Source organism: Dermochelys coriacea, chromosome 23, assembly GCF_009764565.3.
Source record: "Dermochelys coriacea isolate rDerCor1 chromosome 23, rDerCor1.pri.v4, whole genome shotgun sequence".
NCBI classification, from domain to species: domain Eukaryota; kingdom Metazoa; phylum Chordata; order Testudines; family Dermochelyidae; genus Dermochelys; species Dermochelys coriacea.
The window spans coordinates 1,312,745-1,332,257 of record NC_050090.1 but is presented as its reverse complement, the minus strand read 5'-3'; the positions used below and the strand labels follow the sequence as shown (position 1 = coordinate 1,332,257).

Sequence of the window (19,513 nt, the reverse complement as noted above, 5' to 3'; positions counted from 1 at the left end):
GGGCAGCGATGGATCTGCTCTGGGGATCTGTTGTTCAGAGGAAGGTGGCCAAGAGGTAAAGGGGCCACCCGTCCTCCCCACACACCCTTGCCTCTGAGAACCAGGCCCGGTCTGGGGGCCAACTCTTGTGCCTACAAAGGGTGGGGAGGGCTATTTGCATATGCATGAGCCTGGGGGCCAATGGGAGCAAGCTGAGGGACTCTTGCGCCAAAAAAGGGGGGGGGTAGGTCAGGAAGGCTTATTTGCATATTCATGAGCCCAGCGGCCAATGGGAAGAGCCGGGGTGGGGGCTGAGGCCGTTTTGTAAATGAGGGGAGGGAAGGAGGGGGTTGTGGTCAATGCAGAGTTCATTTGCATATGTAGGATCCCACAGCCAATGGGAGGGGAGCGGAGGGGCGCTGGGAAAGGCCTGGCCAATGTGGGGGCGGGGGCCGTGAGACCTCGCGCAGAGGGGGCGGGGCTCATGTGCATATTGATGCGGCGGGGGCGTGGCCAGCGGCTGGAATGCTCCCGGGGAGGGGAAGGCGGCGCGTGCGTGCGACACTGTAACCGGGGCCGGGGCCGGGGCTGGAGCTGGAGCCGGGGGCGGCCGGGGGCCGCTCGGTGCCTGCGGAGCCAGCGCCCGGGTAAGGACTGGCCGGGGGGGGTCCTGGGCTCCGATCCCCTCCCGCGCCTTGTGCACGTCGCATCTGCCCCCCCGGGCAATCAGTCTCGGAAAGGTGGGGGCTGAGCTCCGAAAATCCTGCCCGCCTCGGGGCCTCCCTCTCCCCCAGTGGCGGCTGCACTGGGGGGGGCTCTAGCAAAGCGGGACCCCCCCATCCTCTCCCCTCCCTGCATTTATTATAGATCCCATCTCGGGGAGGGGGGGTCATCAGACCGGATGGGTTTATTAGACTGCGGTCTGCAGCATGCTGGGGGGGGGGGACTTCTGGAGAGCCCCCCCCACCCCTGGTGCTGGGTCCGGGCGGGGAGAGGAAGGCAGCTGAGATGCCAAGGCTGGGCTCTGGGCCTGGCTTTGCCCTCCCCCCCCGATTATTTTCTCCAAAGCCACATAAACGAGAGAGGGGTCTGTGCCCCCCCCCAAGGGTAGGTGGCTTTTGGGTTGCTCCCTTCCCTAGGCCTGCACAAACTGGGGGGGTCTGGGCCTCGGGTCGGGATGGGGAATTTGATTGTTTTTTGCAGAGTTGGAGCGGGGGTCAGTGCTGGAAAAAAGGAAATTCCCTCTCCGCCCCCCCAAAAGGAGGGAGCCGCGCAGAGGAGAAATGTGTCATTTATTTTTCTAGCGTTTTGCAGATCTGGCAGGACTGTGGTTCGGGGCCTTGGAAACCAGAGGCAGCCGTCGAGGGGGGGGCTGAGCGCTGGCAGATGGCGCAGGCTGGGCGATCGATCCAAACCACGCGGGTGTGATCAATTGCCCCAGGGCGCCGTGGAACTGGGGGGCGCCCATTTGCACAGCGCCCCGTCTGGCGTGCTTGACGCTGGTGGGTTATGCTGGCTGGGCCCGCCGATTTTTAGATCGGAATCTGAGGGCGAGGGGTGATGCTATCCAGTTGGGAGGGGGATAAACTCTTGCAGGTTCGCGCGTCTCGACAGGGTGCGGACGGAAGAGGAGCTGGCGTCAGGGAGACCGGATTTAGGGTCTCCCCACGGCTGTGCCCTGGTGCCCCCTTCTGCTGCAAAGAAACCACCCGAGGTCGGTGCCGGTTACCCGCCCAGGGCAGTTTCTTTCAGACACAGGAGACCGGGGGTGTGGACAATCAGGAGGGACCTCAGGCCGCCCCACAATAGCCAGGGGAGCCTGGCACACAGGGGAGCTGCTTCTGTGGGCCAGTCTGTGGAGTGCGTGGATGGGGAAGGGGCCGATATTCCCTCTCCTGAAAACAGCTAGTTCTTGGGGGGTGCCTCCACGTCTGGGGGTGACCGATCTTTTTCAGGGTGTGCCTGCCCCGGCAGGGGCGGAGGAGATATTTGTCACACCCAAACCAAGGGGACTTTCCCCAGTGCAACCCCTCCCTTCCCTGACCCCTCTGATCTCTGGCTCCTTGCCCCGTAATTCCCAGGCTGGGGCGTGTTTGCTCTGGGAACAGGTGGCGGCTGCAGCCGGCCTGGGGATGTGACAGTTTTGCTGGGGAAGCAAGGATGTGGCGTATCCCAGGCAATGATCAAAAGACACCCCCCACCACCACCCTCCCAGCCGCTTGCCTTAATCATGCGGCCCCTGGATACTCAGTGACTCAGGAGCCTGGGGAGGGGGGCAGGGGAGTGGATGGGTCTTTATTTTCCAGGCTGCTCCTGGGAGGCCTTGTTGCGGTACAGATTATTCCCCCGCCGCGCCCAGGCCTGGCTGCCCGGGACCCCGGGTCTCTGCATCTGGCTCTGGGGAGGGGCTGGGTGCAGGGGCCAGCACAAGGGGGAGTCATGGGGACTGGGGCTTTGGGATTCTGCTCTGGGCAGGGGACTCAGGCATCCGGACTCCTGGGTTTGCTCCCTGGTGCTCCACATGAAGGGGCTCAGTGGTTCCCAGCTCTCTGGCTCTCCGTTCTCCAGGCACGGAGCAGGGGTGGAGTCTGGGAAGCGCTTTGAGGGATGTTAAAGGGTCGTATTTCTGCACAGTCCCTACACACTGGAGCTTGGTCCAGGCCACGCCTGGAACAGCAGGGGAGAGCTCCCTGCATAAACAACTGCCCCGCCCCAGAGACGGCTGCATCTCGGCGCTCGAGGAGGGGTCCCTGGATAACCGGCCCCTGCACCCCACCCCAGAGATGGCTGCATCTCGGTGCCGTGCAAGGGGGTCCCTGGATAACCAGCCCCGCACCCCACCCTAGAGACGGCTGCATCTTGGCACCGGGTGAGGGGGTCCCTGGATAACCAGCTCCCGCACCCCACCCCAGAGGCGGCTGCGATTCATCCTGTCTAGTCTGTACGGAGGCTGGGATCTCCCCAGGGGCCGTCGGGCTCCGGCGCTGAACTCGGGCTAGGCCCGGATTTTCCGGGCAGCTCAGCTGGAGGGGACACCGGGGCCATTCATAGGGAAGGCACTGGGCCAGGAGCCAGGACTCCTGGGTTCAATTCTCAGCTCCGCCACTGGCTCCCTGCACCTCCCTTTCCCCATCTTGTGCCTGGGAGCTCTCGGGGGCAGTCCTGGCTCCCAGCTCCCCCACATCCCTGCTCTAACCACTAGACCCCCCTCCCCACCAAGAGCTGAGGATAGAACCCAGGAGTCCTGGCTCCCAGCTCCCCCACATCCCTGCTCTAACCACTAGACCCCCCCCCCCTGCCAAGAGCTGAGGATAGAACCCAGGAGTCCTGGCTCCCAGCCCTAATCCCTGCCTGCTAGATCACACTTCAGTAGGGATGTGGCCTGTTTCTTGGATCTCCTTCCTTCTGTATTCTCTCTCCCCCCACTGTGATTGCTCTGTGCCTTAGTTTCCCCTGTGCACATGGGGTGTGAATCCCTAGCTCTCTGCTGGGTCGTCCTCCCCGTGGATCCCAGAGCCCAGCCGGGGTGGAGAGTGGGGACCGGGGCCTGGAGTGCACGGTTGGCAGCGGGGCTGATGCGGCAGGGTGGGGGGCACTTGCCATGGGGGAGCGTGCAGGAAGCGCTCCCACTCCTCAGCCCCTGGCAGAGACAACCACAGAGATCCCCAGGGCCGGCCTGGCTGAGCTCAAGGGGCTGGGGGGGACGGACGGCTGGGTTCAAGGGGTCCCAGACGCCAGCCGGGAGCCGGCAGGAAGTTGGGAAACGATCTGGAATTATTAGCATCCGTTAGAGCCACATCAGAGGCCAGCTGCTGCTGGAGCCTCCAGCCAATTGGGAACACTAGGACTCCAGGTCCCCCTCCCAGCTCTGGAAGGGGAGTGGGGTCTAGTGGGTAGAGCGGGGGGAGGTCTGGGAGCCAGGATGCCTGGGTTCTCTCCCTGGCTCTGGGAGGAGAGTCAGGACTCCTGGGTTCTAATCCAGGCTGTCAATAAGTCACTGTGGGGTAGGTCACGTCCTGTGACTCAGTTTCCCTGTGACCAGCATAGCTCCTTCCCAAGGAGCTTGTGGGGCTGGATTGATCCACCAAAGGGAGTCAGGAGCTTTGGGCCGGGGGGGGGGACGGGGGTTGGTGCCCTGCCAGGTACCCACAGAAATGCAGCTCCACCCAGCCCACCCTGCGTGGCCACATGCGGAGCTGATCAAGGACAGGGGCTGGCCTCGGAGCCCCCCTGGAGCTGCCCCCACGGGCAGGGCTGTGTCCCAGGCCGGAGCAAGCCCCCGAGCTCAGCTCTGCTCTGGGGTCCCTGCCAGGGGGAGGGGCAGCAGCACTGGCAGGCGACTGGCACGGGAGGGGGGTTTCCTGGTGTCTCCGGAGCGGAGCCAGGCCCCCAGAGCTGTGGGTAGGGGCAGACAATGCCAGCGGCTGGGCCGCACAGGTCCCTGGGCGAGGCATCCGCTTGGCTCTGCTCCATGGGCACAGTCTGGACTGGGCCCCCCCAGCTCCTCCCGCACTTCCCGCAGGGCTGGGAGCTGGGCACCGGCGGGGCAGCGCCAGCCCTATGGAGGGGGGCGTGAATGGGGAATATTTATCTCCCCCTCCCGGAGCTGGGGGAGCTCAGCCCTTCAGGGGGTGGACAGGCTGGGCTGTTACTGTCGGGGCTCTGGGAGCTGGTGTGTTATTGTAGGGTCTCTGAGGGCTGTGGCTCCGGGGTCTGCTGTGTTGTTGCAGGGTCTCTAGGCATGTTGGCTCTGGGGTCTGGGCTGTTATTGTAGGGTCTCTGGGGGCTGTGGCTCCAGGGTCTGGGCTGTTACTGTAGGGGCTCTGGGAGCTGTTGTGTTATTGTAGGGTCTCTGGGGGCTGCGGCTCCGGGGTCTGTTGTGTTGTTGTAGTGTCTCTAGGTGTGTTGGCTCTGGGGGCTGGTGTGTTATTGTAGGGTCTCTGGGGGCTGCGGCTCCGGGGTCTGGGCTGTTACTGTAGGGGCTCTGGGAGCTGTTGTGTTATTGTAGGGTCTCTGGGGGCTGCGGCTCCGGGGTCTGTTGTGTTGTTGTAGTGTCTCTAGGTGTGTTGGCTCTGGGGGCTGGTGTGTTATTGTAGGGTCTCTGGGGGCTGCGGCTCCGGGGTCTGGGCTGTTACTGTAGGGGCTCTGGGAGCTGTTGTGTTATTGTAGGGTCTCTGGGGGCTGCGGCTCCGGGGTCTGTTGTGTTGTTGTAGTGTCTCTAGGTGTGTTGGCTCTGGGGGCTGGTGTGTTATTGTAGGGTCTCTGGGGGCTGCGGCTCCGGGGTCTGGGCTGTTACTGTAGGGGCTCTGGGGGCTGGTGTGTTATTGTAGGGTCTCTGGGGGCTGCAGTTGGTCTGGTATTGATTTGATTCTTGCTAGTTTCACTTTGAATTCCAGTCCGTCCCGCCCCCGCTTCCCCCCCGCCCTGGTCCCCGATACTGTCCAGCCTGGTCTGATTTGTCTGAGCTAGGACCCCGATCCCGCCAGGAAAACTAGCCCTGCGCTTTATTTCACCCAGGCTGTTGCTGACAGGGGTAGGGGGGACTTGTCCCCCCATTCTTTGGGAAGGCACCCCACATTCCCTTAGCCTGCTGGGGGGGCATCCTTTCCCCCTCCCCCAAGGGCTCAACACCCCAGCTCCCAGTGGCCGGACACCCCCTAGGAAATCCCGGCCCCACGCTCGAGGGGGCAGTGGGTATATAGGGGGAGGAGGTGGGGGTGTTCAGGAGATCGGGCGTGCAGGGGGGTTGGGGGCTGGGTGGGGGAGCAGCTGAGGAAACAAACCCCTTTGGCCAAATGTTTGCCCGGCCCCGACCTCCCCGCACGGCTCCAGCTGGTGTTGAGGGGGGCGGGAGGGAGGACAGCTGTCGGGAGCCCTGTGCTGATTCAGGGCAGCTGCCTCCCTCGGGGGAGGGGGGGTTACCATGGGGCTGGCCCCCCAGCGCGGCCTTTTGTTCTGGCCGCGCTCGGTTGTCTGGGGCTGATTTTAAATCAAGACCCCGATGCGGGCCTGGCCCTTCCCTCCCACCCCTTCCCCCCCATTGCAGTCCTGGCCCCTCCCCCCAGCATTTCACACACCCTCAAAACACAGGCCTGGCCCCTGCCCTTCCCTCCCCATCTTCCCCACTCCCCCTCCAACGCAGGCCTTGCCTCCCCTTGGCCCCATCGCTCCATTGGCCCCCCCTCACAGCCCCGAAGAGCTCCCCCAGCCCCTCCCTGGCCCAGTCCCACCCCGCAGCCCGCCCCTTTCCTGTCCCCCCCAGGAGTCCCCCCAGCCCAACCTGCCCACCTTCCGCTACCAGCCACGGCCCCCCAGTCTCCAGCCCCGACAATCTGCTTTGGGGGGTTCCATCTTGGCCCCTTTTGTGCCCCTTATTAGGAGCTGGGAAGCATTGTGTGGGGCACAGGCCAGCTTGGCACAGAGGGGCCCCCAGCAGATGCCCTCTGTGGGGGGGGGGGGGGTTATATTGGTCCATAGCACCACCCCGCTCGGCCAGGGCCCCGCAGCCCCCCCTCGCCCCCCGTGCCATTCGTGTTTCGGGCAAACGCTGAACCTTCCTGCATTTTGGGGCACCAGAGGCTGACGAATGGGGGGAACCCAGCTCGGGGAGGGAGGGGCTGAGTGTCTCCCAGGGGTGAAGAGGCAGCTCGTGCGAACTGGGAGGGGACCCTGGAGGTGGGGTGCACGTTCCCCAGAATGATCCTTGTGTCTGTCCACAATGGGAGCTCCTGAGGGCAGTCCTGGCTCCCTGCCCCCCCCCCCCGCTCTAACCACTAGCCCCCGCTCCCCTCCGAGAGCCGGGGAGAGAACCCAGGAGTCCTGGCTCCCAGCCCCCCCTCTAACCACTAGACCCTCCTCCCCTCCCAGAGCTAGGGAGAGAACCCAGGAGTCCTGGCTCCCAGCCCTCCCCACTCTAACCACTAAACCCTCCTCCCCTCCAAGAGCTGGGAGAGAACCCAGGAGTGCTGGCTCCCAGCCCCCCCCGCTCTAACCACTAGACCCTCCTCCCCTCCCAGAGCTGGGAGAGAACCCAGGAGTCCTGGCTCCCAGCCCCCCCCCCGCTCTAACCACTAGACCCTCCTCCCCTCCCAGAGCTGGGAGAGAACCCAGGCGTGCTGGTCCCGGGTGGGTTGCAGTGGGGGCCCCGGACTCACCCCCGTCTCCCCCAGGCCCCGGCGGTGGCGCGATGAACAAGCTGCGGCAGAGCCTGTGGCGGAAGAAGCCGGCCTACGTGCCCGAGGCCAGCCGGCCCCACCAGTGGCACGCGGACGAGGAGGCCGTGCGCCGGGGCAAGTGCAGCTTCCCTGTGCGGGTGAGTCCGCTGGGTGGGGGGCTCACGCACGCTGGCAGGAGAGTGGGTGGGTCCCATGGGCTGGCACGTCTGGCACACCCTCTGCTCGCACACCTGCGCACACCTGTGTGCGAGCGGCTTTCACGCACACGTGCCCAGTGTCATGCACAGGCTCAGCTCAGCGGGGTGCACAGAGGTCTGTGGGGTTGCACGCTCAGCTTGCGCGGCCTGCAGAGCTGCACACTCGGCACGCGTGGGTCGGGGGCACTCTCGGGCCAAAGAGTTATGTTCTCAACTTGCACGTGTGGGCCAGTGAATATGCACAGGCTGGGGGGTTGCACACTTGGCTTGCACGCCTATGTTCGCAGTAGCTCCCCTGTGATGCACACACATGTGCCTAGGATTTGCACATCCCCATCTCACACACATCTCAGCTCTTCCCCCTCCCTGCAGGGAACCCAGGGGCAGCGCTGGGCATGGTGGGTAAAAGGGCACTTGGGTCTTGCCTGGGGGGTGGCCTGGCTCTGACCTCTGCCCCCCGCAGTACCTGGGCCACGTGGAGGTGGAGGAGTCCCGGGGGATGCACGTGTGTGAAGAGGCCGTGAAGAAGCTGAAAACAGTGAGTGCAGCTGGCACGGGGCTCGGGGGGGCAGATCTAGGCCAGGTGCCCCCCACTGGGGACCCCCAGCACCTCCTCCTTCAACCTCCCTCTCCATCCTGAGTTCCCCAGCATCGCCTTCAACTCCTGGCCCCCCCGAGTTCACCAGCACCCCCCTCAGCCCCTGCCAAGTTAACCAGCACCCCCCGCAGCCACCCATCATCACCCCCCCCCAGTAACCTCCCCCCAGCCTTGAGGGCACTAATGGATTTCTCCATTCTTTGTACTGGTTCCCCCCAGCCTGGGGCTCTGCCCCTACCATGGGGCAGAGGGCTCAGGAGCGAGGGATGGGCTGGGGGGGTTTCTCGTGTCCCCCTACTGACACCCCCTTCCCGGTTGCAGAGCGGGCGCAAGTCGGTGAAGTCGGTTCTGTGGGTGTCGGCTGACGGGCTGCGGGTCGTGGATGACAAAACAAAGGTAGGGGGGTGGGGGGAGGGACGGGGGACTGTGGGGGGCATGGCTGGGGGGGTTATGGGGCAGTTGGGGGCTATGAGGGGGTCCTGCCAGCCCCCCAGTCCCCATGGACTCATGGGAGCCCCGTGGACGTGCAGTGTCTCCCCCTGGGCTGGGGGGGGATGAGCTGCCCCTGTCTCATGCCCCCCGCCCCCCCCCAGGATCTCATCGTGGACCAGACCATTGAGAAGGTTTCGTTCTGCGCCCCCGACCGCAACTTCGACAAGGCCTTTTCCTACATCTGCCGCGACGGCACCACCCGCCGCTGGATCTGCCACTGCTTCCTGGCCCTCAAGGACTCGGTGCGTGGCCCCGCGGGCGCCCCCGGCACATCCCACGGGAGCCCCCGACGCCCCACGGGAGCCCCCGACGCCCCACGGGAGCCCCCGCCCCACGGGAGTCCCCGCCCCACGGGAGCTCCCACTCAGCACGCCCCGCCCCACGGGAGCCCCCGACACGTACCACGGGAGCCCCCGCCCAGCCCCGACACGTCCCGGCCCACAGGAGCTCCCGCCCTGATACATCCTGCCCCACGGGAGCCCCTGCCCGGGCACGTCCCGCCCCACCCGCTCCAAGGGAGCCCCCGCCCAGCTCCGACACGCCCCGCCCCACGGAAGCCCCCACCCTGACATGTCCCACCCTGCCCGCCCCACGGGAGCCCCCGACACGCCCCATGGGAGTCCCCGCCCAGCCCCGGCACGCCCTGCCCGCCCCATGGGAGACCCCGCCCTGACACACCCAGCCCCGCCCGCAACTCACTTGCACGCCCGTGCTGCCAGGTGCAGGCAGGCTCTGCACACACCTGCGCTCGCTCGGTCTCGCACGTGCCCCCGTGCCCGCTGGTGAGCCGCTGCACTTACTCGTGCAGCTCCCCGTGCGAAGGCGGCTCGGCCCCCCCCTCGACCGGGCTCTGCCCCCCTCGACCGGGCTCTGCCCCCCCTGACCGGGCTCTGCCCCCTGCCCGCAGGGCGAGCGGCTGAGTCACGCCGTGGGCTGCGCCTTCGCCGCCTGCCTGGAGCGCAAGCAGAAGCGGGAGCAGCAGTGCGGGGTGACGGCCTCCTTCGGCTCCAACCGCACCAGCTTCGCCCGCGAGGGCTCCTTCCGCGCCCCACCCGCCAGCCCGCCCGCCAGCCCGCCCGCCCCGCGCCCGCGGCCGGGCAGCCAGACAGGTGACCGGGACGCCGGCCGGCTGCGCCCCCCAGCTCCGCCCCCGTAGCCTCAGCTCCGCCCCCAGCTCCGCCCCCCGCACCCCCCGTAGCCTCAGCTTCAGCCCCAGCTCCGCCCCTGCGCCCCCGTACCCTCAGCTCCCAACCAGCTCCGCCCCCGCGCCCCCGTACCCTCAGCTCCTGACCATCTCCGCCCCCAGCTCTGCCCCCCGTGCCCTCCGTACCCTCAGCTCCCAACCAGCTCCGCCCCCGTGCCCCCCCGTACCCTCAGCTCCCAACCAGCTCCGCCCCCAGCTCTGCCCCCCGTCCCCCCGTACCCTCAGCTCCTGACCATCTCCGCCCCCAGCTCTGCCCCCCGTCCCCCCGTACCCTCAGCTCCTGACCATCTCCGCCCCCAGCTCTGCCCCCCGTCCCTCCATACCCTCAGCTCCCAACCAGCTCCGCCCCCGTGCCCCCCGTACCCTCAGCTCCCAACCAGCTCCGCCCCCAGCTCTGCCCCCCGTCCCCCCGTACCCTCAGCTCCTGACCATCTCCGCCCCCAGCTCTGCCCCCCGTCCCCCCGTACCCTCAGCTCCTGACCATCTCCGCCCCCAGCTCTGCCCCCCGTCCCTCCGTACCCTCAGCTCCCAACCAGCTCCGCCCCCGTGCCCCCCGTGCCCCCCGTACCCTCAGCTCCCAACCAGCTCCGCCCCCGCGCCCCCGTACCCTCAGCTCCTGACCATCTCCGCCCCCAGCTCTGCCCCCCGTGCCCTCCGTACCCTCAGCTCCCAACCAGCTCCGCCCCCGTGCCCCCCGTACCCTCAGCTCCCAACCAGCTCCGCCCCCGTGCCCCCCGTGCCCCCCGTACCCTCAGCTCCCAACCAGCTCCGCCCCCGCGCCCCCGTACCCTCAGCTCCTGACCATCTCCGCCCCCAGCTCTGCCCCCCGTGCCCTCCGTACCCTCAGCTCCCAACCAGCTCCGCCCCCGTGCCCTCCGTACCCTCAGCTCCCAACAAGCTCCGCCCCCGTGCCCCCCGTACCCTCAGCTCCCAACCAGCTCCGCCCCCAGCTCTGCCCCCCGTCCCCCCGTACCCTCAGCTCCCAACCAGCTCCGCCCCCGTGCCCCCCGTACCCTCCGCTCCCAACCAGCTCCGCCCCCAGCTCTGCCCCCCGTCCCCCCGTACCCTCAGCTCCTGACCATCTCCGCCCCCAGCTCTGCCCCCCGTGCCCTCCGTACCCTCAGCTCCCAACCAGCTCCGCCCCCGTGCCCCCCGTACCCTCAGCTCCCAACCAGCTCCGCCCCAGCTCTGCCCCCCGTCCCCCCGTACCCTCAGCTCCTGACCATCTCCGCCCCCAGCTCTGCCCCCCGTCCCCCCGTACCCTCAGCTCCTGACCATCTCCGCCCCCAGCTTTGCCCCCCGTCCCTCCGTACCCTCAGCTCCCAACCAGCTCCGCCCCCGTGCCCCCCGTACCCTCAGCTCCCAACCAGCTCCGCCCCCAGCTCTGCCCCCCGTCCCCCCGTACCCTCAGCTCCTGACCATCTCCGCCCCCAGCTCTGCCCCCCGTCCCCCCGTACCCTCAGCTCCTGACCATCTCCGCCCCCAGCTCTGCTCCCCGTCCCTCCGTACCCTCAGCTCCCAACCAGCTCCGCCCCCGTGCCCCCCGTGCCCCCCGTACCCTCAGCTCCCAACCAGCTCCGCCCCCGCGCCCCCGTACCCTCAGCTCCTGACCATCTCCGCCCCCAGCTCTGCCCCCCGTGCCCTCCGTACCCTCAGCTCCCAACCAGCTCCGCCCCCGTGCCCCCCGTACCCTCAGCTCCCAACCAGCTCCGCCCCCAGCTCTGCCCCCCGTCCCCCCGTACCCTCAGCTCCTGACCATCTCCGCCCCCAGCTCTGCCCCCCGTGCCCTCCGTACCCTCAGCTCCCAACCATCTCCGCCCCCAGCTCTGCCCCCCCCGTCCCCCCCGTACCCTCAGCTCCTGACCATCTCCGCCCCCAGCTCTGCCCCCCGTCCCCCCGTACCCTCAGCTCCTGACCATCTCCGCCCCCAGCTCTGCCCCCCGTCCCTCCGTACCCTCAGCTCCCAACCAGCTCCGCCCCCATGCCCCCCGTGCCCCCCGTACCCTCAGCTCCCAACCAGCTCCGCCCCCGCGCCCCCGTACCCTCAGCTCCTGACCATCTCCGCCCCCAGCTCTGCCCCCCGTGCCCTCCGTACCCTCAGCTCCCAACCAGCTCCGCCCCCGTGCCCCCCGTACCCTCAGCTCCCAACCAGCTCCGCCCCCAGCTCTGCCCCCCGTCCCCCCGTACCCTCAGCTCCTGACCATCTCCGCCCCCAGCTCTGCCCCCGTCCCCCCGTACCCTCAGCTCCTGACCATCTCCGCCCCAGCTCTGCCCCCCGTCCCCCCGTACCCTCAGCTCCTGACCATCTCCGCCCCCAGCTCTGCCCCCCGTCCCTCCGTACCCTCAGCTCCCAACCAGCTCCGCCCCCATGCCCCCCGTGCCCCCCGTACCCTCAGCTCCCAACCAGCTCCGCCCCCGCGCCCCCGTACCCTCAGCTCCTGACCATCTCCGCCCCCAGCTCTGCCCCCCGTGCCCTCCGTACCCTCAGCTCCCAACCAGCTCCGCCCCCCTGCCCCCCGTGCCCCCCGTACCCTCAGCTCCCAACCAGCTCCGCCCCCGCGCCCCCGTACCCTCAGCTCCTGACCATCTCCGCCCCCAGCTCTGCCCCCCGTCCCTCCGTACCCTCAGCTCCCAACCAGCTCCGCCCCCATGCCCCCCGTGCCCCCCGTACCCTCAGCTCCCAACCAGCTCCGCCCCCGCGCCCCCGTACCCTCAGCTCCTGACCATCTCCGCCCCCAGCTCTGCCCCCCGTGCCCCCCGTACCCTCAGCTCCCAACCAGCTCCGCCCCCAGCTCTGCCCCCCGTCCCCCCGTACCCTCAGCTCCTGACCATCTCCGCCCCCAGCTCTGCCCCCCGTGCCCTCCGTACCCTCAGCTCCCGACCATCTCCGCCCCCAGCTCTGCCCCCCGTCCCCCCGTACCCTCAGCTCCTGACCATCTCCGCCCCCAGCTCTGCCCCCCGTCCCCCCGTACCCTCAGCTCCTGACCATCTCCGCCCCAGCTCTGCCCCCCGTCCCTCCGTACCCTCAGCTCCCAACCAGCTCCGCCCCCGTGCCCCCCGTGCCCCCCGTACCCTCAGCTCCCAACCAGCTCCGCCCCCAGCTCTGCCCCCCGTCCCCCGTACCCTCAGCTCCTGACCATCTCCGCCCCCAGCTCTTCCCCCGTCCCCCCGTACCCTCTGCTCCTGACCATCTCCGCCCCCAGCTCTGCCCCCCGTCCCCCCGTACCCTCAGCTCCTGACCAGCTCCGCCCCCAGCTCTGCCCCCCGTCCCTCCGTACCCTCAGCTCCCAACCAGCTCCGCCCCCGTGCCCCCCCCCGTACCCTCAGCTCCCAACCAGCTCCGCCCCCAGCTCTGCCCCCCGTCCCCCCGTACCCTCAGCTCCTGACCATCTCCGCCCCAGCTCTGCCCCCCGTCCCTCCGTACCCTCAGCTCCCAACCAGCTCCGCCCCCGTGCCCCCCGTGCCCCCCGTACCCTCAGCTCCCAACCAGCTCCGCCCCCGCGCCCCCCGTCCCCCCGTACCCTCAGCTCCTGACCATCTCCGCCCCCAGCTCTGCCCCCCGTCCCTCCGTACCCTCAGCTCCCAACCAGCTCCGCCCCCGTGCCCCCCGTACCCTCAGCTCCCAACCAGCTCCGCCCCCAGCTCTGCCCCCCGTCCCCCCGTACCCTCAGCTCCTGACCATCTCCGCCCCCAGCTCTGCCCCCGTCCCCCCGTACCCTCTGCTCCTGACCATCTCCGCCCCCAGCTCTGCCCCCCGTCCCCCCGTACCCTCAGCTCCTGACCATCTCCGCCCCCCAGCTCTGCCCCCCGTCCCTCCGTACCCTCAGCTCCCAACCAGCTCCGCCCCCGTGCCCCCCGTACCCTCAGCTCCCAACCAGCTCCGCCCCCAGCTCTGCCCCCCGTCCCCCCGTACCCTCAGCTCCTGACCATCTCCACCCCCCCATCCCCCCGTACCCTCAGCTCCTGACCATCTCCGCCCCCAGCTCTGCCCCCCCGCGCCCCCATACCCTCAGCTCCTGACCATCTCCGCCCCCAGCTCTGCCCCCCCGTCCCCCCGTACCATCAGCTCCCAACCAGCTCCGCCCCCGTGCCCCCCGTGCCCCCCGTACCCTCAGCTCCCAACCAGTTCCGCCCCCAGCTCTGCCCCCCGTCCCCCCGTACCCTCAGCTCCTGACCATCTCCGCCCCCAGCTCTGCCCCCCGTACCCTCAGCTCCTGACCATCTCCACCCCCCGTCCCCCCGTCCCCTCAGCTCCTGACCATCTCTGCCCCCCCGTACCCTCAGCTCCTGACCATCTCCACCCCCCCCATCCCCCTGTACCCTCAGCTCCTGACCATCTCCACCCCCTCTCCCCACCCCTCTGTGTACCTGCCCCCCAATACCCCCAGCTCCTGACCATCTCCGCCCCCCGTGCCCCCCGTACCCTCAGCTCCCAACCAGCTCCGCCCCCGTTCCCCCCGTACCCTCAGCTCCTGACCATCTCCGCCCCCCGTACCCCCTGTACCCTCAGCTCCTGACCATCTCCGCCCCCTCTCCCCCACCCCTCTGTGTACCTGCCCCCCAATACCCCCAGCTCCTGACCATCTCTGCCCCCCCATCCCTGCCCAGCTCTAATCCCCCCCACCTCTCCAGGTACCCCCCGCACTCTGAGTCCCACCCGGCCCCACCCTTTGCATGCTGGGAGGGGGCCACACTTGGTCTGAGGTGGGGGGACTTGAATGCATTGAGGGAGGGATGGAGGCTCGTGGGGGAGGGGGCTGTCCTGGGGGGAGGAGCCGAGGTCACCAGGGGGGTATGCGGGGGATCTACGGGGGGTCTCACCCTGATTCTATCCACCAGTGGAGGCCGCCCCCCCTGCCGCCGCCCCCTCGGCGCCCCCCGCCCCCGCCCAGCCGGGCAGCGTCTCCCCGCCGCAGGGGGCCACGTCGCCGGCGGAGAAGGGGGAGGGGGGCCCCCAACACGCCATCCCACGCCGCCACGCGCCCCTGGAGCAGCTGGTGCGCCAGGGCTCCTTCCGCGGCTTCCCTGCCCTCAGCCAGAAGAACTCGCCCTTCAAACGCCAGCTCTCGCTGCGGCTCGGCGACCTGCCCTCCACCCTGCAGCGCAAGGGGGACTTCCAGGCCCGGGGCGCCGGTGAGCCGGGTGCGGGGGGCTGGGGACAGGGGAGCCGGGCGCGAGGGGGAAGCTGGGGGGCAGGAGAGCCGGGCACGGGCGGCTGGGGGGGAGCTGCCTGCGGGGGACTGGGGCGCGGGGGGGGAGCTGGTGGCAGGGGAGCCAGGCGCAGGGGTCTGGGGGGGAGCTGGGGGGCAGGGGAGCCAGGCATGGGGCTGGGTGGGGGCAGTTGGACCCTAGGGGTGGTATCATGGCTTCCGGCCCTTTAAGAGATGGGGAGCCCCAGAGGGAGGGGGCCATACTGGAAGGGGGGGTTGTTTGCTCTGAGTTGCCCCCCCAACTCTGCTCCCCCCATTACCCCCAGTGCTGGAGCTGGAGTCGACCCCAACTGGCGACAGCGACGGGATCAGTGCCCTCTGTAGCCAGATCAACGCCTCCTTCTCCCGCCCGCCCGCTGACCCCTTCAGCCCCACGGCCGCCGATGGCGTCGCCTCCCCCCCCGCGGGGCTCCCCCAAGGTACGGTCCCCCGCGGAGCCCCCCCACCGCACCATGCCCCCCAGGTATGCCGCGGTATGCCCCTGTGGGTCACCTCCAACTATGCCGAGCCCCCTGAGGGTGCCGGGCCCCTTCTGCCACACCACTCTCCTGGGGATCATGCCCGGGGATGCCCCACACCCCCACTGTGCCAGGGTCCCAGGGACAAGCTGTCCCCCCAATGGAAAATCCCTATATAACCAGCCCCTGGCCCCCACCCCACCCCAGAGAAAGCCGAGCTCTGCGCAGGGTGCGGGGCCCCTGGGTAGCCAGCTCCCCGCGCCCCGCCCTGGCATTGGCAGGCGGCTCGCTCCTGACGTGGGTTTTTTCTCCTCGCCCGCAGGGGAGCCCGGGGCGGGGGGCCCCCTCGCCGGCCCCCCCGTTCCAGCCTGGACACAAGCGGACCCCGTCGGAGGCCGAGCGCTGGCTGGAGGAGGTGGCCCAGACGGCCAAGACACAGCAGCTGGCCCCTTCTGCGGCGCCCGTGCCCGCAGCCCTGCCCGCCACGCTGCCCCCCTACCCCGTGAGCTACGACGCCGCGCCCGCCCCTGTGGGCATGTTCCTGCCACCCCACATGCAGCCGGCCTACGTGCCCGTGGGGGCCTACCCGCTGGCCGGGCCCTACGGGGCACCCAGCGTGCCCGTGGTGGGCATCACCCCCTCCCAGATGGTGGCCAACGTCTTCTGCTCCACTGCCCAGCTGCTGCCCTCGAACTTGGGGGGCAAGGCCAGCCCCTTCCCCCCTGCTCTGCGGGGCCCCGTGCTGCCTCCTCCCCCCCAGGCCCGGCCCAAGTCCGGCGGCGCCGCCCCCTGGCCCCCGGAGTCGGGCCAGCCGAGGGCCATGGCCCCCCCACCCACCACTGCCCACCCTGTGCCCAAGCCGGACCCCTTTGAGGCTCAGTGGGCGGCGCTGGGGGCCAAGCCCCCCGGGGGGGCCGACCCAGTCAACCCCTTCGCCAGAGACCTGCAGAAAACCTTTGAGATCGAGCTGTGAGCTGGGGGGGGCAACCGCGGTCCCCGAGCCCCCCACTATGGAACTGACTGTGGGGCCAGGTAGAGGTGGGGGATGTACAGAGACCCCCCCCCCACCCCAGAGGAACCTGGGTCACCAGCTCCTTGTCAAATGGGGGGCAGGCTGGGGAGGGGCCCCCAGGATTGCTCCCCCCCGCCCACACCAGCTTTGCTGCTGGGGGCTTTGCCGGGGGGCCGATGTGGGCCTGAGCGTGGGTCCCAGTCCATGGAGGTGGGGCTGGGGTCTGCAGTGATGAAATGGTTAACAGGTCCCTAGCTGGCTGGCCGCAAAAGGGGAGGGACCCTGGGCTGTACGTTTGGGGGGTCTGGACCAGGGAGCACCCTCCAGATCTAGGGGTGATCAGGGCTAACTTCCCCCCCCCACAAGTCAAATGATCAGACCTGCAGAGATGAGGCCCCACAGCCCTGGGCCTGGGGGCAGGTGATGGAGGGCTGAGCAAAGGGAAAATGGGGGGCCGGGGAGGGGATTGGCCTCCCCTGCAGGAAGCTGCCTGGGGTGGGGGGATTGGTTCTGGCCTTTCCACCCCCATAGGCCTCTGCTGTAGCAGTGCGGGGGTGGGGATCACGATGCACCAGCATCACCTACTGGGGGGGTGCTGTGGCCCCCCGGGTCCCTCAGCATGGCCCAGATGGGGAGTCTGACGGGAGGGGAAAAGCAGGGGTGATGCTAACCCTAAATCTTCTGGGGGGAGCTTCACTCCCCCATAGGAAAAAACACCTAGAGCTGGAGCTTTTCCTGCCCAAACCCCTGGCTGGGCCTGGTCGGGGGGGTCTCAGGGGCCCTTGGCCAAGCGGAGGGGGGGGTTGTTCCTGGTTCTAATTTATTGTCTTTGATTTTTAGTTTGGGGGCAGGGATGGCCGGGGGGGGGATCCTGCTGAAGATGGGGGAGGGGCTCAGGCCAGGGTGGGATGGACAGATGGGCGTGCATTGCCCCAGATGCCCCCCCCAGCTGTATGCCCTGATCCTGCCACAAGTCAAAGCCCGTGTTGGGGGCGGGTGCATTGAAGTGGCAGCTTGTCCCCCACCTGCTGGGCTGATGTAGGGGAGATATTGTGGGAACTGGGGGGGTCTTGAGTGGGGGGGGCCGGACCCCCGGGGGGGGCACCTGAGGCCTCTCATCCTCCCCACGGCCTGAGCAGCGCAGCCTGGATTCACCCCCCACGTGGGCACTACCCGGAGGTGCTTCATGGGCCCCGGGGGGCCTGGGACTGCAGGGGGGGGACGATGCCACATTGCCCGGCTTAGTGGAGGCCACACCATGGGTGCAGGCTGGCCGTGCACCACCTCTGGGGCAGGGGGGAGCTGCCGCATGGGGGCGCGCCCTGGGGCAGGGGGGGCAGTGCCACGTTGTAGGTGCACAGAGCCCTGGGGCAGGTGCTGGGGTGCGGGGAGGGGGAGACAGCTGCTGTCCTGCCCCCCCCAGCCCTCCAGCTGGCACGCGCCCTGCACCAACCCATAGAAGGTGACACTGGCCCTGGGTGGGGGCGGGGGAGATTTTCTATCTTTATTTCCACACATGTTTTGTATCTAAAATCCACCCCCCCCCCGTTTGTATGATAGAAATAACTGCTAATAAAGCAACCCTCTGCTGCCGGCTGGTGCCCTGTGACGGGCGGGGGCCATTCAGCTAAGACCCCCCAGCAGCGGATCGGGATCGCGTCAGGTGTCCCAGTCCCTGGGGGTGGGGGCACCACAGCTGGAATTGCCCTGGGTCCAGCTGCAGGATCCCCCCCCCGCCCTGCCCCAGAGGTGGCTGCATCTCCATACTGGGCAAGCAGGTGCCATATAATCTCCCCATGCTTCACCCCAGCATTTCAGCCCCAGGAAGAGGGGCCTCCTATAAGCAGCCCCACCCTGCAGAGCTCCCACAGTATCCCCCAAGGGGCAGGGGCAAGCCCCCACTGGGCTGTTCCTTTGGGGGCAGATAGGGCAGCCCAGGATTGGAGCCACCTGCCCCTCCCCCAGCTCATGGGCAGTACTGCACCCTCCAGCACCACTCGTTCACCTGCTGGGGGGACTGGACCCAGGGCCTGTCCCCTCTTGGGGTCACCGACTCCCACCCGGCCCTAGGGCAGGGACTGGCTGGCTCAGGGGGGCCGGAATGGGGCAGGGCCCTTCCCCTCCAGGGGGTGCTGGCCATTGGGTGTGATGATTCTGCTGGGTCTCAGCCCGCAGCGATGAGCCTGGGACCGGAGTCCAGCCCTTTAGATCTCCCCACGGTTCCCTCGCCTGGCCAGGCCCGGGAGCAGGCCCTGCCCCCCATATGGCTTGGCACGGCCTGGTCTGGCTGGAGCAGGCCTGGCCCGGCAGCTGAAACACCCCGCGACTCCCCCACTCACACCCCTGTGGGGTCCCTCGCACCCTGCCCGCCGCCCCCATCTGCATCCGTCAGGTCACCCCTCTCCTGGGACCCCCCTCCCCCTGACAGGACCCCCCTTGCCTGTGCCTGCCCCACCCCAGGGCCGACGTGCCAAATCTCCGGTTGCCCCATGGAGCCCTGGGGGTCCCAGTTCCTGAATCAGAATCAGTGGCTGCGGTTGGGTCGGGCCCCGGCCATGTGCCACGCCTGGCACCATGGAGCTCGTGGGATGTGGATGGTGCAATCGCCCCCGTGCCCCCCCAGGCATAGCCGGTCCAGCCCCCCTGAGGTGCTGGCTGCGTCCCCCGATGAGGGGGGTGCTCTGCTGGGGGTGTGGGAATGCTGCTATGGTAACTGCCCCCCAGCGAATGGTTTGGGACACTACGGGGGGGCCTTCCCCTGCCCAGGAGAACTGTTGGGGGAAGCCATGGCCCAGGGGCCGCAGCTGGCTTTGGGGCAGCTCTGCGGGAGATGTGGGGGTTAGAGAAAGGAGGCTGCAAGGGGGGGCAGATGGAGGATCCTGCAACACCCTGCACCCTCGAGCCAGCCAATGCCTTGGACCCCTTGGTGCCTCCTAGGGGGCAAGACCCTGTGCCCCATTCCCTGCCCCCCCAACCCAGCCAGCCTCTGCCCTGGAACCCCCCCAGCACTCCCTAGGAGGAAAGGCCCTGTGCCCCATTCCCTGCCCACCAACCCAGCCAGCCTCTACCCTGCCGCCCCCCATGCTCCCTAGGGGCAAGGCCCAGTGACCCATTCCCTGCCCCCCTGACCCAGCCAGCCCAGCCCTGGGCTCCCCCCAGCCCTGCCAGTGCCCCTCACTCTGCACCCA

The 19,513-nt window shown here is 68.6% G+C and overlaps 1 protein-coding gene across 2 annotated transcripts; it reads left to right on the top strand.

The window, feature by feature from the left end:
* Positions 1–497: 497 nt before the first annotated feature.
* NUMBL (NUMB like endocytic adaptor protein) lies at positions 498–17,956 on the top strand. Of its 2 annotated transcripts, none has more exons than XM_043501472.1 (9): positions 498–626; positions 7,149–7,291; positions 7,815–7,889; positions 8,271–8,345; positions 8,543–8,683; positions 9,349–9,550; positions 14,485–14,778; positions 15,122–15,274; positions 15,636–17,956. In XM_043501472.1, the coding sequence occupies exons 2-9, from the start codon at positions 7,166–7,168 to the stop codon at positions 16,184–16,186; spliced, it is 1,617 nt and encodes a 538-aa protein (XP_043357407.1). In that variant the 5' UTR covers positions 498–626; positions 7,149–7,165; the 3' UTR covers positions 16,187–17,956. The 2 variants fall into 2 exon arrangements, with proteins under 2 accessions (XP_043357407.1, XP_043357408.1); XM_043501473.1 differs by having other exon boundaries at positions 519–627; positions 7,151–7,291; positions 15,122–15,279.
* The last annotated feature ends 1,557 nt before the right edge of the window (positions 17,957–19,513 follow it).

Coding starts and splice junctions, on each gene's coding strand:
- NUMBL (XM_043501473.1), top strand. CDS start 7,166: ATGAACAAGCTGCGGCAGAGCCTGTGGCGGAAGAAGCCGGCCTACGTG. Junction 7,292..7,814: donor AGTGCAGCTTCCCTGTGCGG/GTGAGTCCGCTG, acceptor TGCCCCCCGCAG/TACCTGGGCCACGTGGAGGT. Junction 15,280..15,635: donor CGGGGCTCCCCCAAGGTACG/GTCCCCCGCGGA, acceptor CCTCGCCCGCAG/GGGAGCCCGGGGCGGGGGGC.